We start from the raw sequence: 25,651 nt of genomic DNA on the forward strand, positions 1-25,651 counted from the left end.
GCATCTGAAGTGTAGACCTTAAGGAGTTTGTACACACTTACATGACCATGCTATCGCCACCAGGACCAAGAAAGTGAACATAAACCAAGAACCACAACCCTGGAAGGTTCCTCAGCCCCATAGGTGGCCATTATTCTGATTTTTATTATTTATGATACTTGATACTCATCGATGCTGTTGCCTGTAGTAGTGCATTGTTCTTTCCATTTTTGAGTCCTGTCCTACTGGATGAACATACCATCTCTTTCTCCTCTTGCTGAGCATGTGAATTGTTTCCAACTTGGGGCAAGTAAAGCTGTTGTGGGCCATTTTTATATATCTTTGGGTGACATTTATTTCAATATAAAACTCTATGAAGAATGCGTGATCATTTCTTCTGTTTACAGATTTGCAGATAGATAAAACATGTCCAAATTCACAGTCCAAATGTCTCCTGCCTTCTGAGGGCCTTGCTTTACAGGCTGAAGACACTCCTCTGGCAGGAAGAAATGCTAGACAGGTTGCCTGCATTATGTTCCCTGGTCTCGCCATCATCCTTGAACTCTAATGCTGTGATCATAAGTTATTTGAGTTTTGTGATGATTCATATCATCCAGGATCTCCAGGTGGCCAATTTCTCTCAAACTGATGATTTACATTGCCTGAGAGTATCCTGAGTGACATACTCTCAACTGTCTCCTGTTAACCCTTGTAGCAGATAAAGGGCTCCGCTTTGTACACAGGGAGAAACCACAGACCAAGGTTCATAACACATGTCTGAGGCCCAAAAACCCCCATCCAAAGTGGGCTCTCTTCTGCCCTCTTCATTCCGAGTCAGGAAGCATGTATTCAGCTTTTGCTGTACCCCAGGTATTGTATATACCAACTCCTGGGAATGAGAGAAAAACTCCCACCTTGGACGTACGCACAGCCCAGTGAGGGGTTTGGTACCAGTGGCAGATGCTGTTCTGGCAGTACACACAGAGAGGCAGCTCAGTGTTTAGACCCTGCCTCAGAAACAGATTTATACCCAACTCTGGGGCTTATGACCTTGGAAAGTTACGTAATGTAATGGTCAGCTGTTTCACCTACCAAGTACAGATAATAATGGCAAACTCAATTTCAGAATTAAAAGAAATAATATACAAAGCCCAGCATAGATTAAATGCTTAATAAATGATAGACCGAGGAGCTATGTGAGCATGATAGCAAATGCCCCAAAGACTTATTTAAGTACTGTTGGGTCTGTGCTGCCTGGGGGCACACTAATGGTCAGAAGGGAAAAGGTGATTCACCAACTCCCTGTCCCCATCTAACAAAGAGATTTCAATGACTCTATGCCCAAAGAGTGGCAGGGCCTCCCCTGATTAGAGTTATATGTACTGAATGTGAAAGAAGATCGTTTTGTTATTATGAGACCTTCCTAAATATAGTTCTAATTCCAGTCGGGAATGGCAGCCCTCAGGGCCTGGGTTGAGTCCTGTGATCATCCTCTCCTTAAGCAAACGTAGTTTATCTCTGTCTTTAAATGGGCACTGTTTTGCCCTAGCATCTTCTTTGCCTGATGGCTGCTAAATTAAATTGTACCTATCTTCTTTTCTAGAAGACTAAGAGGGTTCAGAAAAGTAAGAAAATTTCTGAGCCTTCAATTAAACTTCAACCTGGGGTGCTACTTGTCATGATAATTTCTGGTAATTATTTCTATTTGTGACTAGGAAGCAGAGACTCCATCCCTAAGGGATGTCCAAAGAATAATACTAGGATTCTATTGAGCTCATTTTGCATCTGATCATCTGAACTTGAGTGATTGCTAAAACAAGGAGATAAGACAATTGAGCCTCCAGAGAAGGCTTTTTAATTAAATCAGTTTTAATTCAGCTCCCTCTTCTGTCTTCTATGTGAGTTGCTAGAGGTTCAGGTGTTCTAATTAAAGAACTAGAAATTGAAAAGTAAAAGCCAACCAACTCTCCCTTCCACCAATAGAACAATAACCCGTAATGGCTCCCCCATTTGCCTCTCCTTATCTTGCCTCTCCCCCAGCTACTCACCCAGGTAGGTGTACCGCCTGCTCATGATCACTTCATCATTCAGCTTCAAATAGGTGTTGTCCGTGAGGTTCAGCACTTTGATCGTTCCAGCCCAATAAAATGATCCGGGGGCGCCCATCACCACCAGCTCCTACCAGAAAAATCCAAATGTAAACGGGAAGCCAAGAAAGGGATGAAGAGATGTAGTAAGACCACAGTCACACAAAGGAGAACTTGGAATGAAATTAAAAATACCTCACCACGGGTTTTTTGTTTTGTTTTGTTTTGTTTTCCAGCATATCCATTTAAAAAAAAATTCACATTTCCTGGCATTATAGAATCTATTGTCCAGTTGGTATGTCAGGAATGAAGAGGCGAAGTTAACTGAACAAGGGGACAGAATGAGTGACCCACCAACCACAGATGGAGCTATATGTATTTACTCAATCTTATACCAGGATTAAACATGAAAATGGCAAACAAGGGTGGCGTCCTGCAGAATTCCAGGGAGAGCCCTCAGGCAAAGACAGCAATGCCTCACCTAGCCTGGACCCAGGCCCACTATTCAATGGCTCCAGCCAGTGCACAGCTGAGCTTTACAAAAACTGTGCACTAATGCCCCGGAAAAATCCCCTCCAGAGCTCATCTCCGCTCCCCTTCTCAGGAAGGGTTGCAAAGGTGGGTTTTCTGGCCACAATGGCCCACTGCAAATTCGGAAGGACAAAAACAAGGAACCAAAAAGCCATCTAAGGGAAGTTCATAAACTAGAAAGAGAACAGACCATAGGCAGTAAGAGACAGTAGCCCTAACTAAAAATAGACTCCAGAATACAGAAGACACAGCTCTCGGCATTTAAATGATGGGAAAATGATCCTGCAGCCACAATCCTGTGCTACAAAACCATCTGATGACCAATACTGATGATAATCCTAAATGCTCCAAAACAGTTCAGTTACCTTGGGAAGTCAACAGGGATATCTGCATGATCTTGCCCACAAGATGCATGTAACTGTGCCAAGTTAGAAACAACCTGAATGTCAATAAGGCTTCTAAACTATAACACATGCATTCAACAGAACTTAATGCAGTATTAACCACACCACAGAAGACCTAATGACACCGAGATATTTACAAAGTGCTGTTAAAAATACATAAAGCAATATATATGCTGTCAATCATGTTTTATAAAGAAAAAAATGAACATGTGCACAAATTCACAAAGACCAGGTGGACAGGTCATAGAACATTTTCCCCAGAGTGCTGGAACTATGGACACCCCTTCTTTCACACTCTCATAGTTTATTTTTTCTGTGTTTTTAAAAATTTGAGAACAGACTGTTTTCCAAGAGCACAGGTCTCAGGTAAAAGTCAGCCTGTCAACTGTTCCAAACATATCGGCTCCCCTCCTGCCAATTCCCCCCCGCAGACTGTACACTTGGGACGCTCTGCTCTTTGACTCTCCATTCCTGCAAGGCCCTCGTGCGTCCTCTGCCTGAGTAACCCTTCTGCAATCTACAAAGCCCAGCTCAAGTGTGGGAGACAATGTTGGTAAGAAAGAAGAGCACAGGTTAGGAGTCAACTCATAGTAAGTTCTAGAATCAGCCAAAAAAAAAACCCGACTCTATGGTGATAAAATTCAGAAAAGTACAAAAGAGGGGCGGTATTATCTGCATAGGGACGTGAGGAATTTTCTACAGTGGTGGAAATGTTCAAGATAGAGATGACATGAGTGTGCACATTTATCAAAATTCATCAAACTATATTTAGATGAGTGTGTTATTGGATGTATTGAACACAAAAGACTTGATAGTCAAAAGTTCTAGAACCGTTAATTAAACACTGACCAGGAAGTCACCTCACAAAAAATGCAAAATTGCCAGTGAAATGACATCTTACAAGTGTTCCAGTTAAGCCCCCGGAGGACTAAGCCTGCACTGGAATAAGCAGCAGCAAGGTCTTGCACACATTAGAAGTCTCAACAGGGAATCTCCTTTTGATTCTTTATATTTTCTAAAGTATCTGCACTGCCAGAAGAAATAAAACTTATTTGTCCAACAAATAAATCATTCTTTCTGTACTGGGGATTGAATCCAGGGGTGCTTAACCACTGAGCCACATCCTCAGTTTTTTTGTTTCTGTTTTGTTATTTTTGAGACAGGGTCTTGCTAAATTGCAGAGGCTGGCTTTGAATTCGTGATCCTCTGGTCTCAGCCTCCCAAATTGCTGGGATTCCAGGCATACGCCACCACGCAGAATCATTAATTTTTTTATTCAACAATATTTACTAAGTACCTACTATCATGTATATAGAGCTTGTGCTACATACAAAGATAAGGTTCCCTGACATGACACGCTTAGGATAAGGCAACATGGAAAACCACAAGATAACTGTGTAGGCTGACGAAAGCTGCTGGTTTCTGACAAGTCCCTGGAGGCTAGTCCCTGCCAGAGAGCCATGAGTTTCTGATCATTTATAAAGTCACCAAAGGATTCTTGGAGTGCAAGAATCTGCAAAAGCCAGAAAATTGGGGAGAAAAAGAGAGCCCATGGGCAAGAGGGTGAGGCTTTGAACAAGGGAGTCTATCAATCTGAGAAGAATCGGGACAATGACTAGGGAGTGAGTGCAGGTGGAAGGAAAGTCCCTGCCTAGATTCTGGTCTGAATGGCTTGCTTTTCACCCCTCAGGAAGGCGTGGACAAAGCTGTCAGTGAACACTTCATTGGAGGTTCTGAGATTGACACCCCCTCAAAGGGGGCTGCTACACTGCCCAGATAACCCCGGAGGTGTCTCTGCGCTTTCTGCACTCAGGACCCGTCACTGGGAACACACACAGTGGGGCACAAGTTCTCTCCTCCTCCTTACCCTTGCCTGTTTGGTGTAAGGGCCTGTGCTTCTAGAAAGCTAGGAGAAAGAAACCATCGGTTCATCAGAGGACAGAGACTTTTTTCCTGGCCTGCAGTTTGGAAAAGAATTTGCAATCAAGTGCCCAAAAACAAAGGGCGCCGAAGAATGTCATGAGTGATGGCCTCAACACCAGTTGTATACACAGCGTGGAGCATTCTCCTTCTGCAGCTTTTTACAAGCCAGAGCTCCAAGCATAGGCACGGGCCTGTCAAGGCTCTGCAGGACACGAGGCATAGACAGACTGCTTTCTGATTTAGATTAATCCAGGATCAAAGTGGAGAAATGAGTGTCTACTGTACCTCTGGGTTCTCTCAAACTACAGAGAGGATAAGGCAAAATAATCGTGTTCCTTAGGAACTTTGGAAACAAATAGTTGTTTTCTTCCTCTGTCCTCTTAGGGTTCACACTGTCTTTCCCTTCAATCCAAATTAGATAAACTGGGACCAAGCCTGTGACCCTCAGGGCTGGGATGGGAGGCAGAGCGTCTTCTGCTCTTGAATTTAGCTACTTCTGTTCATTTTGGATGTTGTTTTAGTGGCATTCACAAGTGTCAGGAAAATGATCAAAGCTTTGCTTCCCATCTCCCAAGGAACAGCCAGTACAAACATCACACCCCAGAACCCAAGCTTCCCCTCAAGCGAAGGCCACCACTGCCTAATCACATCAGGAGAATCCCATAAAACGGCCTGGGCCTTCTCCCAAGGTGCGTTTTACTAGCAGAATCTCCAGAGGCACTGGGACCCCTGGGTGTGCCTGAAAGAAGCCACAGGCTCTTCTCTACCCACTCCCCAGAGGGGACCCCAGGAAGGCAGAAGAATGCAGGGATCTACGACAGAAGTCCATGCTTAGGAAAGTTCCACCCAGTGGTTTCCAATGGCGGGGTCATCCCCAAGTCTTCTGTTGGTACTTAGAAGTGTCTGTCACCTCTATTGCTCTAGTCTACGAAAATAAATAAAGTCCCCGGGAAGCTCTCACCCTCAATGATGGGCTAAAACTCATGTGGTATCCATAACTCAGAGCTTTGATAACCTCAGGGTCACTGACCCACAGGTCAAGCAGGCCCCTTGGGCCAGAATATTTGGGGCCAAAGCGGCTATGTCCAGGATGGTAGGGAAGCCATCCACCTTGGGACGCAGCTGTGTGCCCCAAGAGGGGGACAGACAGATCAGCTCAGAACACAGGCAAGTGATGAGGTCAGCAGAAGGGCAGAGGAGGGAACAGCGCCTGCTCCACCCCTTCAACCACATTTCCTGCTCAGCCACAAACAGCTGAGGTTCCAGACACAAGGGAGTTCAAAGACCTCCCGTTTAAGGAGGCCAAAGGCCTGGGAACCAGAGTGAAGGCTGAAATCCCAGATGGGCCAAGAGACAGCAGGCTGGGGTCAGAGGACTGAGCAGCAGCAGGGGGACTGCCCACGCCTCTCCTGCCCCTCTAGACACTGTGTCCCCATTTCTGTTGGTTCTGAGCCCAGCCAGCACATGCCAAGACACTGTGGCTCCCTTGGGCTCTGAATCCCAGAGGCTGGGGTTTCAACAGGTCCTCTCAGGTCTCTGGTCATCCCAGGCTTGCCCAGCCACCTGGGCTTCCCTTCCATACCCAATGGTCCCCCAACTCCTCCTTCCAAGCCCTCCTTCCAGCGGCCCCATGCCCTGCCTTTCCCGACTTGCCAGCCGGTGGGGCCACACTGATGCCTCCCTCCCTCCCTCCCATGTCGTGGCGAGTGCCAACTTCTGTGACAAATCAGTCCTCTTCCCACCATCCAAGGTGAAGCATCTCCCCGCAGCCCCAGGCTCAGAGACCAGCAAGGGCCAAGCCTAACTTCCTGGCTCAGACTAGGGTCCAGTCCCTGTGTCCAAGGCCTCTTATAGGAGCAGCTACAAGCATGTCCCAGCACCTCACACTTGTGTCTGAACCAGAGGTCCTCCTTGGGGGTCCTCTCCACAAGGGGCATCACTCAACACCTCTTTCCTCTGCCCCACAGGGCTCTGGCCACCCAACCCATGGACATGTCCTTATTATTCTCTGATGACCCCAATTACTTTATTCCAAAAGTGACACTGTACCCTGCCCTGTTGCCTCATGGCTAGAACACATTATGGCCTCCCTGTCTGGCCTCCCTCAGGAGCATCCTAATCCAAAGTCCCCAAATGGCCTTTCAACACTGCCATCCGCCATGTTGGTCACCCACCTCTGATAGTACAGTGGATCCCACAGTCTATTGGATGGAGTTATACTGCACTAGACCTGCTGCAGGACCAATGGCCAGGGCAGTTACACAGCCTACATGCCGAGAGGGAAGTGAGTAAAGTCAGCACGTGGCAGGATGGTGTTTCAGATCAATGGGGATAGGAAAAATGGTTCCACAAACCAGTGTCAAAACCAACAACTATGCATTTAGGAAAACAATACAGTTTCTACTACATAAAAAGATATAATTTCAGAAGGAGTAAAGATACACATCTCTTTTTTAAAAAATCTGTAAAAGGACTAGAAGAAAATATAGGTGAATAATTTCATATTCTTAGAGATATCCTTTACTAATTAACACAACTCTAGAATCCAGAAAAAGTATATTTGACCAAACATGAATGTGTAACACTAGTACAACAGAGACACACAAAGCAGTGTTAAAAGAAGCCGAGCTGGGCGCGGTGGCACATGCCTGTAATCCCGGTGGATTAGGAGGCTGAGGCAGGAGGATCAGTAGTTCAAAGCCAGCCTCAGCAACAGCAAGGTGCTAAGCAACTCAGCGAGACCCTGTCTCTAAATACAAAATAGGGCTGGGATGTGACTCAGTGGTTAAGCGCCCCTGATTTCAATCCCCAGTACCCCAAAAAGAGAGGGAAAAACAGTACGACTGATCAGAAATTTTTTTTTCAATAAACAAGAATGTTGAAACTGTAACAAGTTTCTACAAATCAGCAAAGAACAACAAAATCAGAACACTGGACTAAGAATTACAAGTAATTTACAGAAAAATAGAAATGGCCAATGTTTAAGAAAGATAACAAATCAGCTCATGGGACATTAAAATGAGATTACCTTTTCCAATGGCAAAAATTGTTAACATTGGTAAGAGAACCATGGGACAGGTGTGATGGAAGTGGGAAAAGTGTCAATTAGTAAACACTTTTGTAATGCAATTTTTCTGAATGTATCAAATTCTGGGTACTGCTGGACCCTCCTACCCATCTCCTCTATGCATGCACTTGTGCACAAAAAGCCAGTCGCCAATCTCCAGCACACTGCCACAGTGATACTGTGGCCTGTTCGTACAGCATCTCACTCACTGCAGCTGAAGGCGGTAAGCCGAGACTAGGAATAGACAAGGCTGGAAAAGCAGGAGGACCTGGGATGTGGGATGAGGGGAGGCATCTGGATTTTATTATAAGTGGATGGGAAGATACTGGACAGTTCTGAGCAAGAAGCAGTGACACTTTTGTGCGCAGAAGGTCCTAAAACTCGCCTGTCAGGAGGGAAGGGTGGAAGCAGGACAACAGGAAGGCTCTGCAGTGGGCTAGGAGCAGAACAATCACAGCTGATTTGGGGGGTGCCAGAGGATGTGGAGAGAAACGTGGGTTTGCACGATAAGTTTTGAGGGCAAAAGGGGTGGGACATGCTGGTTGCCGATACCCCAGTGAGAGGGAAATTTTCAAAGCTTTTGGCTTCACCAGCTAGGACACTGGTGGTACCATTCACAAGGCCCAGGGCGGAATTCTCTGGAACAGTCACAAAACCAACGCCTTCGTGAAGGGACACAGTAGGAATTACTGGGGGTTGAGAGGGAAGTGCCTCCCGTTTATTGGTTTGAATAAAAGATGATTAAAAGATTCGACTTTCTACCTTTCATTTTTGCTGTTTGCACACTATTGCCAACTGTCTTTTTATTGATTTTTAAAAAAATATCAATGACAGTGGAATGCACTACAATTTTTATTACATGTATTCAGCACAAATTTTCCATATCTTTGGTTGTATATAAAGTATGTTGACACCAATTCGTGTCTTCATACATGTACTTTGGATAATGATGTCCATCACATTCCACCATCCTTGCTAACCCCCCGTCCCCTTCCTTTCCCTCCCACCCCTCTGCCCTATCTAGAGTTCATCTATTGCTCCCATGCTCCCCGTCCCTACCCCACTATGAGCGAGCCTCCTTATATCAGAGAAAACATTCAGCATTTTTGGGGGGGATTAGCTAACTTCACTTAGCATTATCTTCTCTAACGCAATCCATTTACCTCAAATGCCATGATTTTATTCTTTTATTGCTGAGTAAAAATTCCATTGTGTATATATGCCACATTTTATTTATCCATTCATCCACTGAAGGGCATCTAGTTTGGCTCCACAGTTTAGATATTGTGAATTGTGCTGCTATAAACATTGATGTGGCCGTGTCCCTGTAGTATTCTGTTTTTAAGTCCTTTGGGTATAGACCAAGGAGAGGGATAGCTGGGTCAAATGGTGGTTCCATCTATTTTCTCTGAATTAAAACAGACATTTCTAAGATCAAGACGGCCAGTTTCACTCCTGACTTAGAAGGAACGCTTTGCAGAAAACTTTGAAAACCTGACAGTGGGGTCAGTCCTTACTCCTCCCCCTATGTCACATGCCCTCTTTCAGCTCTCTGTAGTCCTAGAGCAAAGAAGGGAGAGACAGATGACAACAGAGTCAAGCCCTTAGGCCAAGATGTGAAGTTCGGGGTTTAAGCTTCCCTGTCATGAGAAGCCAGAAAGTCTACATGAAAAGTCTGACTTTGAAAGAATCCTTAGGCTGGAGTGCAGAAGACACACTGCAAGAGCCAAGCACAGGCACAGCCTGGGACGGAGAAAATGTTTAAAAAATAGACGATGGTGACAGTTGTGTGACACTGCAAATTCACTAAATGTCACCGATCCCACATTTAAAATGGTTAAAGTGCATTGATTCGATGACTATAATAAAATGGACAGAGGAAACCAGCTCAGGGCCAGTGTATCGCCAGGTGAGAGCAGTGGCCCTTCCAGACACGTGGGCTGATCGACTTTCTACCTTTTTCTGTATCGACCACGGTGGTGATACAGAAAAGCCATCATCCGGGATACATTTGGAAACTTCAAACAGTAAGATTTCAGAAGTACTTTTTATGTGAGGCAAGGGACCACACAGACAATGGTGCCACTTCCAGAGCTTAGCAAGGAACTTTGCAGAAGGCAAGCGGTCCTAAAGATGTCCAAGGAACGAGGAGAAGCAGCAAAGAACAAACTTGCAGGAGATGAGAACAAGTAAGAAAACAGTAAGTAAGAATGAACTACAGGCCAGATGTCACAGGGCACATTCAAGTGTAGGGTCCTTGAGAGGTTGAGAAAAGGTCTAGGGTTGTATGTTCAGTCCCTCCATCAAGAGGAACACTGAGGTGACGAGTGTACACTTAGGCACCAGCTGCCTGCATGCTGTCTCAGGGACGCTTAACCTCTGAGCCACATCCCCAGCCTTTTTTATATTTTATTTACAGACGGGATTTCACTAGGTTGCTGAAGCTGGCCTTGAACTCCCAATCCTCCTGCCTCAGCCACCCAAGCCACTGGGATTACAGGCGTATACCACCATGCCTGGCCATTGTATCCCTTTAATCAGGTCCCTCCAGAGGCCAAAACTGGACCAAACTGACATGTCTGGAAATTTGAGTGAGTCAGGCCACAGCAGCCTCTGCCCAGCCAGTGCCCCTGACCAGGCTTAAATAACCCTCCCCAATGTAAGGACCAGAATCGACTCACCCACAGCTCGAGTGTCTGGGACACTAACAGCACTCCCCTCTGGAGGTCACAAAATATCACAAAAAGCCAGGAAATGAACACCCAAGAGAGGCATCCCCAGGCAGAATCACCCACCTCAGTGAAGAAGCCTGCTATCCCAGCCTGGCAGGAGCCATGTTCCTCTCCATACTTCTTCTTATACTCTGGAGGGGGAGAAGGAAAGACAAGCAGACCAGACATGTCAGTGTGCGCCAATCGAGCGTGGACCCAGCCCCCTCCCCCAGTGCCTCTGCGAGCTGGGCCAGGGATGCTGACCAGACTCGGGCGCAGAAGGAAAGTCTCAGGAATCCACGAGACCTCAAAAATCCAGGTCCTGGTGCCATCAGGTAGCAAGGCTGCCAAGGGTCTCAGAGGACTTCCTCCACTCGCTCATGTCGGGGAGAGAGCAGCTGCAGCAGCAGCCACAGTAATTAAGTGGGAGGCTGGTGACAATTATTTCAATTACTTCAGAAAGGATCAAGATCCCTAGTGGGTCTTGAGGAGCTGAAAACATGACCCAGAAATGGGAACAATGTGGCCATCCTAGTGTGGAGTCCCCTGGAAGGAGACCAGCCTTTCCCCAAAAACACTTGGTACAGCTAGAGGCAGAATGCTCCCAAGCATCCAACCAGAAACAAGCCATCCACCCCTGGGTTAAGAAAGAGGGGGTCTACCAGGACAGGTCCCAGAATGGGGCCTTGCTGTCCCCCAAGGTCAGAGGTAGCAGGCACGTGTATTCTCATGTGGAAGCAAGAGGGACAGATCTCTCCAGACCAAAAGAAAGCCCATGGATGATCTCTTTTGTCCCAACACCCTACCCAACAAATGGGGACACTCCGTTGCCCGTTTTATTTTCACATCGGCAAGACAGAAACTTTTGCTAAGAGTTTAGTAATGCCAGGCTTTGTGGTATTGCCTCCACTAGCATCATTTCATCGATCCCCCCCCCCCCATCCCTGGGAATCTATCTTCCTATTTGTCAACAGGTAATACTAAGGCTCAGAAAGGTTAGGTGAATTGTCAGGGTCACCCAGCTAGTGAACTCCTATCTCTTAGATCTGTGGCCTAGGAAAGATTTTGTAAAGTAGTTTCACAAAATCATAAGAAGCGACTGGCTGTTGGAAGTCATCTCAGGGGTAAAGACAAGGAGGGAGGTTTAGAGTGACTCAAATTAATCACATGTGCCACATTGCTGGATAGCCTCAGGCTGGGGCTACCCGGCAAATAACCCAGTGACCTTCTGGGGGTCTTGGCAAGTCTCTAGTGCCATTAAAATCTAATACCATGAAAATGTGATTATTTTTGAAACACAAAAATAAATAATCCAAAAGAACAATGAAGCCGTGATTACAACACAGTGCCACTTCCTGCAGCTCAAAGTGTCTACTCCAGGCACAGCGGGGAAGGGGCCCTGGGGAAATAGGCAGAGTAATTCAGTTTCTAACAACACTCACCGCAGAGCCTAGTAACATTTTCCAGTAAGTGGCCATTAACCGACTGCTGAATTACAACAGAAGGTCAATGAGGGACTCCTCTTCCATGAGGGGGTGCCGTCAGCTCCTCCCACCTTGTCCTGCCACGCTAAGGGAAACTTCCAGCCCTGCCAGGGAGCAGCGCACCAGCAACGGAACCCACTTATCCCCAGCAAAATCTTCAACAAGATTGCAGATAGGGGTGCCAAGAATTAAACAAACCCTGCATCAAATAACACAAGGACTAGAAAGAGCAAAATGTCCCAAGCTAGACAAATGAACCTGGAAGATCCGGCAAAAAGCTCATCGGTGCCCCTAACTCCAGGGGTCAACCTCCCATTATAACTCCTACAAAATGAAACAAAGAAGATCCAGACCCCAAGGGCTGAATAAAACTACCATGCCCGACACACCAGTTCAGCCTTCTGTGGCATGAATAGGAACTGTGTGGTGTTGTGGTTTGGATACGAGGTGTTCCCCAAAACCCCTGTGGTAATGCAGGAATGCTCAGAGGGGCAAGGATTAGATTCGGAATGCCATGACCTAAGCTGTCCATCCTCCTTTGAATGGAGGAAACTGAGTGGCGACTGTAGGAGGGGGCGTGGTTGGAGGAGTGGTCATCTTCTCTGCACCCCCTTCCCACCCCTCCCCCGTCCCTGCTTCCTGGCCACCAAGAGTAGGGCAGCTTCCTTGTCCTGCAGTCAGGTTCCTCCTCAGAGCAACAGACTCGGGTGACCATGGACAAGACCCCAGAAACCACGAGCTCAAGTCAAATTTTCCTCCTCCAAGTTGTTCTTGGGTATTTTTGCCACAAAGAAAAAGCGGACAAACGCATGGAAATCTCACATCTTTTTAAGTAAATAGTCTTGAGGTCTCTGTGACAGGAACTGCAGAAAAAAAAAAAACTACACACACACACACACACACACACACTCAACACCTTTCTCAGCCTCCTCCCCACACGGTGCTTGGAGTTTTCTATCCTGAAACAGGACCTGGCATTTCTGAGGTGGTCGTGGTCTTATTGGAAGCTGGGAGTGTCCCACTCCTGGCCCAGGCTAGAAGACTGCCAGGGGATGCCCTTACCAGCACCCTTCCATTTTATATGTGGTGCTCCAGTATCCAAGGAGTTTGGTATCTGAGGGGGTCCTGAAACCAGTCTCCCTCAGACACCGAGGGACAATGTCACATAAGGTTATGCTAACTTTTTCCTAGCCTAAAAATTTTGATTACAGCAAAAACAATTTGATTCTTCTTCTCTAGACCTGAGATAGCAAGACATACTAGAGAGTGTAGGAATAAAGATGGGTAGAGAAACAAGGGGCTTCCCCCAACACCAACCCCAAGAAGCCAAGTCAGACATCCTGTCTCCGCTGAGAAGTTCAGAAACTCAGGGTGGAGGGATTCAAGAGAGGCAAGTGACCTCCCATCTCCTGTTCCCAGGAAGAACTTTGCCTTCACAAACACAAAGGCCACGGGGCCAGAAGCTGGCTGCTCCTGGGCATGTCCACTCAGCCTTCACACGCCCCCAACATGATGGCCCAGCAGAGGGGGCTGCAAAATGCCATCTCCCTCTACGAACAAAGCATTTATCCAGTTTAAAGCGGAGCAGAAACCAGGCTTCGCATGGTGACAGCAGCAACTGATGCTGTCACAAACCTATTAAATTGGGAGAAACTGAACCTGGTAAGCAAAAGATGAAGTCCAACAGGGGTCTGAGCAATATCTTGGAGGACCTGGGATTCGATGGGAGAACTCTCTGCCACACGTGGGTTTGAATTACTTGGCCTGTGTCACATGCTTCAATTTGTTAAGTCGTATGGCTCCTCCATTCCAAAAATGGTAGTATTTTCCTTGGGTTAGCTGCTGGTTTTATTAAACCCTGCCTAAACAGAAGGCAATTCGGAAAGAAGAAAAAAAATTACCGATTCCCAAATGTTCAGAATCCGCAACTTCAATGCATGGAGTCAACACTCATGAATTTTAATTCACTCAAGGAGGCCAGTGGTTGGGCGTGGTCACTTCTGCACCCTTCCTAAAACTCTGGGATGTGTCAATCTCCCAGAAAGACCGACATATGCACAGTATAACACTTTCCAAAACTCTATTACATATTTGAGAAAGTTTTCTTTCGAAGCCAGTCTTTTTAATACACTGATTTTTAAAATAATTTCTCCATGGTTCCTTAGCTGAGCTAGGAAAATACCAGGGAGAAAATAGCTCTTCTGTATTAAATTATTTCTGAATTTCACCAAGGAGAGGCAAATCTAAACAACTGATCATTAAACAGCAATTTAGATCTCTAATAAAAAGGGCATTTAAATACACCCCCAAAAAATGAAGAGAAGATAAAACTACCCATTAGGAGGCATCTCTGTCCAAATGGGGGGGGGGGGGAGTAAATGATCTCAATAACTAGGTTAGAGAGGAAGGGAGAAGAATTTATCAAAATAGCTCATGATTAAACAAAGTGAGCACTAAAATGCAAATTGTACCAAACCAGAGACTTACAATTAAGTAAGAGGTTTTTAAAGGGGAAATAATCTTCAGAGAATATCTAATAATCCCAACCTTACCCATTCATTTTACGTCAGTATGTAATTTCTCAGAACAAGTGGTTTATTTAAAGCTACATAGCTCATTAGTCTCAGAGTCAGCACTGAAGAGCAGGGGCTGCTGGCCTCCCCTCTACCTCAGCCACACAGGCATGCTGCATAAAAACAGGCCCAGTCTCGCTATTTTTGTTTAAAAATTAAAAAAAAAAAAAGCATTGTCCATCACCAAATAAATGAAGTATGGTATACACCTATGCTATTCTACCTCTAAAAGGAAATTCTGACACATGCTACAACATGGCTATTTCCCGAGGACACCACATTAAGTGAAATAAGCCCGTCACAAAAGGGCACACGCTGTGCGCGTTATGCTTTGGATGTGAAGTGTCCCCCAAAAGCTCATATGCAAGACAATCCAAGAGGGTTTACAGGAGAAATGCTCAGAACATGAAAGCCTTAACCCAATCGGTGAATTATTCCCCATGGGGATTAACTGAGTGGTAAATGAAGGCAGGTAGGGCGTGGCTGGAGAAGGTGGGTCATTGGGGGTGTGCCTTTGGGGTGTGTGTATATATATATATATATATATATTTTTTTTTTAATCTGGTAAGTAGAATCTCTCTGCTTCCTGATCATCAAGTGAGCCGCTTCCCTGTGCCACACTCTTCTACCATGATGTTCTGCCTCACCTCAATCTCTGAATAATAGAGCAGGCCTTCTAAATAGACTGTGGTCTTTGAAACCAGGAGCCCCTAAATCAGTGTTTCCTCACATACAATTGTGCTGGTTGGATCTTTTAGTTAAAGCAACAAAAAAATCTGACTAAATTGGTGAGACGCCACTTACATGAAGTCCCTAGAACGGTCAGGCAGAAAGGAGAATGGTGGTTGCCAGGGGTTGGTGGGGAGGAGGATGAGAGTGTTGCATGGGTACTTCCTTTGGAAAGAGGAAAGTTCTGGAAATGAATGGTGGGGAAAGTTGAACAACGTGGATGTACTTAATGCCATAGTACTGCATGCTTTAAAATAGTTACAGTGGTAATTTTTATATGCCTTTTTAAACAATAATAAGACAAAAGAATTTTTTTTTTATAATTGTTAAATAGTTCCTTGCATCCAGAATCTAGCAACCCCCATTTTGTCAATTCCCTAATTCAGAATCAGCAGCAAGCTACCTTACAGGCACATAATCATGTATTTTCAACTTAGCATATGCTGTGTCACATTTCATCCGTCATAGAAACTGACCTGGACAGGGATCAGTCACATTTCATTGAGAACCCCAGCTCAGAACCAAGTAGAATTCAATTGTGTAACAGAAGCTAAAAGACTCACTGGCACTAAAACACGGACATATGACTGGAGTAAGGAGAGACCCAGGACATAGAGGAGATCAGCTCTAGCTACATTTTACCAGGCTAAGGGGAACACCTGCCCCTCCCACCCTGTACCTGGAGGACTTACCCATGGATTGTTTAAAACAGAAAAACTAAAACATGGCTTAAATAGTCCACAGCATAATGTACTAAATACTTAAAAGACTGACAAAAATAGGAGATTTTTCTGTGATGGGTCACAGCACCTAGTCATCACAAAGAATCCCAACATCCCGCCAGGTATGATGGCAGATGACTATAATCCCAGGAGCTCAAAGCTGAGGCAGCAGGATTGCAAGTTCAAAGTCAACTGGGAAACATAATAAGACCCTGTCTTGAAAAATAAAAAGGACGGAAGATGTAGCTCAGGAGGTAGAACACCCCTGGGTTCAATCCCCAAGGCTGAAAAAAAATGGAAAAAATTAAAAAACAATATCTCAACAGAACAGGTAACACAAATTCCTACTCTGGACTTAAGTCCCCAACTCCACCTCTGTTTAATAATCCTATGACTGTCACCAATCTCTCTGACCCTCAGTTTTCTCACCTGTACAATAATAAGAATACCCCAAAATGATGTGATTACCCAGTAAGATGCTGAGCACCAAGAACACAACCTGGCCATCGCTTGATAGACGTCAAGTGAATCTGAACCTGCTAGTTTCTCAAAGCACAAACCCCAAGACACCCAGCACCACACAAGGAGTTTTGGAAGAGACTCAAAATGTGGCCATCCACAGGGGCAATACTAGAAGATGCAGTTCAAGCAATTAATTTCACACAATGCATGGAAACACATTTGAAATATAGAACATATTTTTGCCTAAGACAAAAGTCCTTGGTACCAAAGGGAAAGCTTAATGGGGTTTCTGAGCCACTACCAGAGATGCTGGGACCTCTTTCCAGCCCTGGCTATCCCTGGGCCACTCCCTTTCCCTCTCAGATCCTTCTCTGGTCATAATGCAAAAACAGTATCCTTTTTTAATATGCTATATTTGCTTAAATGAGATAATGTTTATGAAAGCTCTTGGGAAATCATGAAATCCCATGTAAATGCAGAGGTCTTTATTTAATAAAAATTTATGGGGCTCATTTCTGGATTTTTAAACGGATCAACTCAGCCTTTGATGGTTTTCTCCAAAACAAAATAAAAAACACAACAGAACCTGAACTGCTTTTCATTTGTAAATGGATCGTGATTGATTTTTACCCCCTGTGGAGCCACAGCCTTTAACATTAAAAGGGGAAAAAATATTTCACTTTGAATAAGTGATCTATTTCCTTCCTTAGAAATGATCACTGTCTTGAGAAATGCAAATATGCCTTAGAAATAAAAATCCAGCTGTTCTGACAATAAAGAATATAAAAATCTTTGGAATCAATGGGGCAAAAGACACAACAAAATTTGATAAATTCAGACCCCAGCAATTTCAGATTTGAGAACATTTAAACAAGGCATAAGATAAACCTTAGATCATGCATAAAAAGAGGGGAAGAGAGTTTACCAAAGAAATCTTGCAAATATGATCAAAGGTATTTAATTATAATCTTATCAAGGGCTCTTAAAATCATGTTAATGCTACCCAGTTTCTATTCTTCAGTATATATTCACTAAAGCAACCCTGTTAGCTCAGAATATTTAAGAATGTTCTGTCACCTAGAAATTACAAAATTCACATTTATTAAGCACACACTTGGAGCCTGAAACTAAACATTTTAAATACCTCAAATACCTATGTGTATGTACACGTACACATACATGTGTGTGAGTGCAACCCAGAAGATTGAAGCCAGGGGTGCTCCACCACTGAGCTACCATCCCCAGCCCTTTTTTAATTTTTAAAATAGGGTCTTACTAAGTTGCTGAGGCTGGCCTCAGATTTGTACCCTCCTGCCTCAGCCTCCTGTCTTCAGTAGGTATTAATCTCCCTATTTTATAGATGAAGACACTGAGGCTTAAGGAGCCTGCCCAAATTTACCAAGTCTGAAAACAGGGACATATAGGTTCAAATATCAGAATAAATGGTAAAGTCAGAGGCTGCAAGTTAGGTCTAGTATACAATAGTACCATAATTGCCTGTAATTGCATTTCTTTATCAGTGTTTTCTCTTGAACGCTTTTTGTTAATTTAGCTAAGCTACTCCCCAACTATTCCATGCTCATGAGACTTTTCTGTCACAATAAAAAGATGAGCTGTTTACAATCTCACTCCTGCCAAGCTCTGCCCCCAGTGGGCTCAAAGGAGAAGGGATGAAAGAAATGTCTGTACTTAATTTTATCACATGCACTGACTTTGGGGATTCTTAAAATATCCCGGCCCGGGGAACAGTACCTACACGTTTCCAGTGCTCCAGTTTACAGATAGTTTTTCCCACATCATCCACTGAAAGTATCTTCTCGCACATGAAACCAAATGACATATGGGAGTAGACATGCAGTTTTTGTGTCACACAGTAAATGCAGACTAAGCTTCTACTGAAGGGCATGCACCGTGAGTTTATTTTATGTCCTCAACTCATTTCTATTTCCCATTCCCTCCACGTTTCCTGGTTCTGACAGGATATTCTGGTAGCCTCTCCCATCCAACCAGAAACAGGAAACACCTGAGAAGCCACGAGAGAAAGATCCTTGTACCAAACCAAAGACCGGTGCAAAAGCTTGGGGCTGGGCACATGGCTCAGTGGCAGAGGGCTTGCCTGGCGTGGCGTGTGTCAGGCCCTGGTTCAATCTCTAGCACGGCCCAAAAATAATTTAAAAGCTTGAGACGTTTTTGGAAAGGTGCCCCCACACTTGGGAGGGTTTGCTCCACCAAACCTACCCTCCAGCCTTCTAGAGAGAGCCCAGTTAGTCCACATTTACAGAACAAATCAGTGGACTTCCTAAGCACTTTGGCCAGCATTTTCTCACGAGCTCACCATAAAAAGCGATGGAGACCCGAGAGTGTCCACTGCACTGCAGGACCCAGCAACTCGTCCAAGCCACAGATGCGGCCATGTGGACAAGCTAACTTCAACCAAGCTCCCCGCCACTCCCTCCCTCCCGTGTCTGTCTACCACTGCATAGGAAGTACATCTGGAGGCAGCGGTCCCCTCTGCCCCATGCCCACGGACATGACCACCAGTGGATTTCCACCACCCTCTCTTCCACGCCTGCAACAGGCCACAGGTTCTAAGAGAGATTCGCCTTTTTCCTATTGTAAATGAAAATAACCCTTTCTGCTACCTTGTACTTGGGTGCAGCTAGAGCCTTTGGGGAGAGGTACTCAGTAGTCACACATGGGCAGGGAATTGTCCCCCCTTTCAAACAGATACTTTTCCTGCAGATAAGGGACTTCTGAATAGCCAGAACTATGTCACTTGGGTTTTGACTAGTGCTTTCCAGGAGCTTAAAATTAAGTGGACTCTATCCCTGGGACACAAGTCAATCACCCTTCAACAATCTCTTGCTCCGCATATCTCAGAGGCACACTGCAGTAGAATTAGTGCATACACGCTGAGCATTTAGTATACTTAGATATAGCCAGGCGCTATTCTAAGAACTCACGGGAATTGACTCGGTCTTCTCCACGACCTGGAGGTAGCAGAGAAACTTAACTCATCTGAGGACACACCATTAATAAGAGCAAGTGGCAGAGCTGGACTTGAACTCTGGTGTTCTGGGTCCCGAGTCCATCTTCTGAACACCATGCCACTTTGCCTATCCACACATGAGTATGGCATGTGAATAATACAACAAGAGGAAAAACCCGGGCTTCGGCAAGTTTCTGAACCTCAGGACAGACATGAGGTTGACCTAGGTGACACGTGAGAGGGAATGTCAAACTCTAATACTTCCGTTGTACTTAACCACAATGTGAGCCCCACCTAGAACAGAGAGCTGGCGTCACCGAGATTTTCCACATTAAGATAATGGTTGCTTTAAGAGCCAAAGGAGGTTTGGTTTAGACCACAGAACAGGGAAGTAGAGATCTCCAAAGCCAACAGAGCACAGGCGAGAGCTCTCTAAGGGGAGCCTGCCACCCACCCCACCCTGCCAGCACGGGCCTCTAGAGAAATCTGAGCATCTGCCATCCTCCTCCTTTTGTAAGGCCAAGAACACAGGAATTTTCATTCCTGTTTCTAAGGGGTTGCTCGTATACCCCAACATTCCCTACCCCTCACTGTTGCCTAGGCCATAGGATATGGAAATGTATGTGCCATGAACAAACAGGAATGGATGGGGGCAAAATATTGCTCATTTGTTCACTGGCTCCATTTGGCTGCCATGAAGTCAAAGAACCATCAAAGCAAATAGACTTGGGCTCATTCCACAGCTGCATAGCATGAGTAATCTAGACTCCCGAGTCCTGTATCAGTCAGCTATTACTGCATAACAAGCATGAAGGCTCCATGACCGTAACAAACATTGATTTCTCACTCATACAACTATATGTGGGCTCTGGCTGCAGGTTCAGTTCAGGTCTGCTCCACATGATTCTACTGAGACCAGCAAGCTACGTGGGACAGAGCACATGGTCAGAAGTATCGAGATGGGTGGGTGGAAACACACTGTCTGGAGCCCATGCACTGATGTGCACAAGGGGCACATGCAGCCACCCCAAACTGAACCTGCCCCCTAGACTTGGAGCTACCTGCCTCAGCTCACATGGGCACCCACATTCCTGCCAAGCATCCCATCACAGCCCCCAGCAGAGGAAGGGGAAAACTGGCAAAGCCTCAATGGGGAGTAGTGACATGCAAAATGGTCACACTCCTCTAACCTCATGATTTGAGAAAGTTCAGTCACCTTTTGTTTTGTGAGGGTTGTGGATTGGCTTTTCTTTTTCCATCTGGAAATTTTTGTTTTAGATATTTGTTATAGTACAATGCATTTATGCACTTTGATATATCATACATAGCTCATTTTTCTGATTGTACGTGTGGTAGAATCACATTGGTCATGCAGTCATGTACTTACATAAGGTAATAATGTCTTTCATTCTACTATCCTTTCTATCCCCATAGCCCCTCCCTTCCCTTCACTCCCCTTACCTAATATAAGGTAACTATTCTTTCCTAGTGCCCTCCCATTGTGAATTAGCACCAACATATCAGAGAAAACATCCGGCCTTTGGGTTTTTGGGATTGGCTTATTTCGCTAAGCATGATATTCTCCAACTCTATTCATTTACCAGCAAATGCCATAATTTCATTCTTCTTTAAAGCCAAGTAATATTCCATTGAAAAAATATATAATATATATGGTGTATATATATGTGGTGATTTATATATATATATATATAATGTGGTATACATATCCCATTTTCTTTATCCATTTATCTATCAAAGGACACCTAGATTGGTTCCATAGTTTATCGCAGCTCAATTCACAATAGCTAAACATTGACATGGCTGCATCACTGTAGAATGCCAATTTTAAGTCCTTTGGGTATATACCAAGGAGTAGGATAGCTGGGTCAAAAGGTGGTTCCATTCAGAGTGTTTTGAGGAAATCTCCAAACTGCTTTCCATAGTGGTTGCACCAATTTGCAGTCCCACCAGCAATATATATATATAGTGTGCCTTTTTCAACACATCCTTGCCAACATTTATTATTGCCTGTATTCTTGATGATTGCCATTCTGACTAGAATGCGATGAAATCTTAGTTTTGATTTTGCATTTCTCTAATAGCTAGAGATGAACATTTTTTCATATGTTTGTTGACTATATTGGCTTTTAGTTTTCAGTTTAACTAAAAAACTCCCAAACTAACAAATTGTCTCTAACTACTGGGGCACAAAATGATTTGCTGAGTCAGATACAAAATTCAAAAGCCAACCCTACCATTTACTAATTGCCTGAGTCAGGCAATTGACTTGGACTTGGAGTCTCAGCTCCCTCACCTTTAACAGGAAAATAGGGACACAGAAGCCAAGCTCTGAGTGGCCCACCCTATGCCCTCTCCTTACCATGTGCGTGATATAGCCTGATAGCCAACTGCCACCACCCCCTATCTCCATGCCTGGGCACTTTCCTAACCTATGCACATGGCAATACAGGGTGCAGGCAGATGAAGACCCCAGGGAGGGTGACTTGAAGTGTCTGTTCCACACCAGCCCCAGCATCCCCCACCTAGAGACTGCATCCCAGTTACCCACGGTGGTGACTTGCTGGTTGGAATCTTCTTCATGAGTTGCCTTCCCTTCTCTATCTCACCCCTACATGGTATCCTCTAAAATTACTTCTAAAATAAACAACTTGTAATCAAACCCAAGTAAAAAATTGTTTTTCAGGGGGGGTTACAACAAAGCAGAGAATGAACAGTCCCCAGACCAAACCTGCCTCTGGTTGGTCCCATGGCTGCTAAGTAAATAAGAAGTGTGAGCCATGGTGGATGCAGGTATACATGGACATTCAATCCTAGCACCCCCTGAAAGGGGCTGATGTCCTTTTGCTTTCTGGTGCTTATGTGGCATGCAGAGGAACCACTGGGGACAGCAATGGGTCCCCTTTCACGACACATCATTTTTAGTCCTACTGCATGACTAGGTTGAGTTCAGTAATCATCACCTCCATTGCCTCTGTGGATTCTTTACCCCAGCCGGATGAGCTACCCAATTAGTTGTTCCAGAGGCCTTTCCATTTTCTTCCTGAAGAGGAGGAGGAACAAGCTGGGTGGTCGCAACAATCCTGACACATTATCTCAAACTATGCACCCTCTTGACATGGTTGTTGTTAATTTCATCTATTTTTAAGATGAAAGTTTTCCTTCGACTAGAATGTTACAGAAGTGCAGAGGGCTAGAGCTCAAGATGGTCCAGCCAGAGTCCAACAAATGCTCACACAGAAACGTACATAAAAATGGCTCACCTGCATAGAGAAGGGGTTTGCCCCCTACAAGGACACTGCTGGTTCTTCTGTGGGGACCACATCATAAACAACCTTGCTCGGGCCAGCCACCCAAGTCCCCAGAGGATCCTCCATGAGACAGTAAACTGCAGTGTCCTGACATTGTTTCTCAGAGACCACTTTTTTTTTTCTTTGTTATTTTTTTTTTCTTCTTAGACCACTTTTGATTCCACCAACATGAAACCTGGGAAATCCCAGGGAAGCCCAAGGCAGCGTGGATGAAAAATTTGTGTGTCCAAACAAATTAATTAGGAGGGAATGAATTAAAAAATAAACAGCCCAGCACTTAGAGAGGGAGCAGATTCCAGTTCACTGAACTAGGATAAGGACCTTAGAGGACAGGCGATCACACTGAAAGTAAGGACAGCCATCTCTGAATCCCTCGAACCAAAATTCCACTAGATTACATAGTGATCGACTTGATTGTCCCCAGTGCCCAGGTATTTGAGGTTCTTCTATGCAGCCACCTGAAAGAACAGGTGGTATTTTTCAGTACTAGAAATTAAACCCAGGGGTACCGCTGAGACACACCCTCAGAACTTATTTTGAGGCAGCATCTCACAAAGTTGCTAAGGCTGGTCTCAACTTTGTTATCCTCCTGCCTCAGCTTCCCAAGTCGCTAGACATACTTTCTTTATAAGACCCCAAGTGTCCCTTGATGAGGAACTCTTAAAAACTTGTGGAAAGTATACTCGACTCTCAGGAGTCTACCCGAGTTCCAGGGTCATATTATAAGGAAAGCCAGACCTCAGATGTCAGGAGATGACCTGATGGGTGGAGGTGTTACACTCCTGCCACAGTGTAGCTTTATGAGTCCTGGGTCTGCTCTGCACCCTGCCTCAGGACACTTGTCCCCCTCCCCCCCCTCCCCCCCCCAGCAGCTAGGAGCTTCTGGCACTACCTGAGGCAGTAGAGGTCATCTGGGCCTACTTTCACCTTTCAGATGAGGAAAATGAAGCCTAGAGACAGTTTCCCAAGGTGCCACAAGCTCTGGCAGTGCCAGGACACCAAAGGGACTATTTGAACACTTGCCTGAGGGTTGGTGAATTTGGGTGCCTGAGGTTCATAAAGTAAGTACTGTGGGCTCTGGCAGAGATGGGCAAAGCTGGGAAGGGCCTAGGACTGCTACCTTTTGTACCCCTGGACAGAGCCTCTGTGCTAGAGGCCATCTGTGGACAAAGAGTGTGCCCTCTCAATAGCCTGTGGGAGGCTGGGAGAGATGCTTGGGGGAGGGGGTTGTGAAGAAGGGAGCAGGAGTTTAAGGCAGGACATGGGCAGGGGCATGAGGGAGAATCACTCCCACACCTACTCACCTTCGTAGCAAGGGATCAGCGTCCTGCCTTGGGCCTGGAGGTTGGATGGGATGATGTAGCAGAAACCGTGAGGCAGGATATGGTCTGTTTCATAGTAGATGTTCTTCCACCGGTGGGCACAGGCCTAAAGGGACAGAGACAGGTGAGAGGGGAGAACCACAGTGCCAAGGGATTCTGTGAAAGGAGAGAGGAGCAGAGGGAGAAGCTAGCTACCTCCTCTCCTGCCCAGACACACCAGGCCCTGCCTGCATTGAACATGCCCCCGGCAGGCTCCTGGGGGGAGGCAGATGGTCAAAGATTGGCAAATGATAATCATAGCAAGGGCAAGCGTAAGCTTAAGAAGAATGAGGGTTATGGAACAGCGAATCTGAGAAGGAGGGACCGTTTCTATCTGGTAGTCAGGGAAGGCCTGAAGGAAGAGAAAGACCTAACCACATGGAGCACTTGGGGAAGAGGGTTCTGAGGAAGGGGGACCACCAGTGCAAAGGACAGGAGGTGAGAGACTTGGGGAGGTCCAGAGAAAGAATGGAAGTGGGCAGGGCTGGTCTGAGAGGCACTGGTAGGAGAGGAAGTCAGAGGGAGCCAGGATATGGGGGCCGGTTTCAGAGACTTTGAGGAACCTGTGATTTCAGCAGACAGACAATGGAAAGCCAAGGAAAACCTCACACAGTGGCTGATCCACTTTACAGTTTGTGAAAATCATTTTGCTGCTGCATGGAGGCTGTGGGTGGGCAGGAGAGGAAGTGAACCACCAGGTGAGAGATGCTGCTGACCTGGACCAGGATGGGCAGGGGGAATGTCATCAGGACACAGGCTGAAGGTAAAACTAATGAGCCTGAGGAATGACCAGGTATGGAGAGAGCAGGAAATGGAGCACCTGCCCACATATAACAGCGCTGTTACCTGCGGAGACACTTTAGGCAGCTCCTCAACTTTCTAGTAATAAATGCTTGTTGATGGCCCGTTTATTGGAGTAGATTTACATACAGCAAAATGTGAATGTCAAATGTACCACTTAATAAGCTTTGGCAAGTGCACACACTCATGTCACCCAAGCCCTGGCAAGACATCTCTTTCCATTTAACCCAAAGGCTCCCTGGTGCCAGAGCTGGTTTTCACAGGCTGCTCAGGGAGGCCCTCTGAGGGGGGGACATGAGACATGAACCAGGGGGAATATTTAGGGCATAGGGGCAGGAGAAAGTTTGGAGAGCGGGAGGTCATCAGGGACAGACAGGGCACCTTGGCCATCTTGGAGAGCAGCCTCAGGGTACATGGCTCACCAGCCTCAGTGCTGGGGACAAGCCTGCAGTAAGAGGCTGTGAGTCAGGGCAGTTCCCACCAACAGACAGGGACCAAG

At 45.6% G+C, this 25,651-nt stretch overlaps 1 protein-coding gene across 1 annotated transcript in view; it reads right to left on the reverse strand.

The window, feature by feature from the left end:
• The window catches only part of ITGA9 (integrin subunit alpha 9), a 320,486-nt gene that overhangs the window by 268,898 nt on the left and 25,937 nt on the right, over nucleotides 1-25,651 (reverse strand). Inside the window, exons 4-6 of the mRNA XM_081288073.1 lie at nucleotides 24,295-24,418; nucleotides 10,787-10,854; nucleotides 2,028-2,157 (exon numbers count right to left, since the gene is read on the reverse strand). Of these exons, the coding sequence (XP_081144199.1) occupies nucleotides 2,028-2,157; nucleotides 10,787-10,854; nucleotides 24,295-24,418 (322 nt within the window). The remainder of the gene's footprint in view (nucleotides 1-2,027; nucleotides 2,158-10,786; nucleotides 10,855-24,294; nucleotides 24,419-25,651) is intronic.

Source organism: Spermophilus citellus, assembly GCF_964194105.1.
Source record: "Spermophilus citellus genome assembly, chromosome: 3".
In the NCBI taxonomy this organism is placed as follows: Eukaryota; Metazoa; Chordata; class Mammalia; order Rodentia; family Sciuridae; genus Spermophilus; species Spermophilus citellus.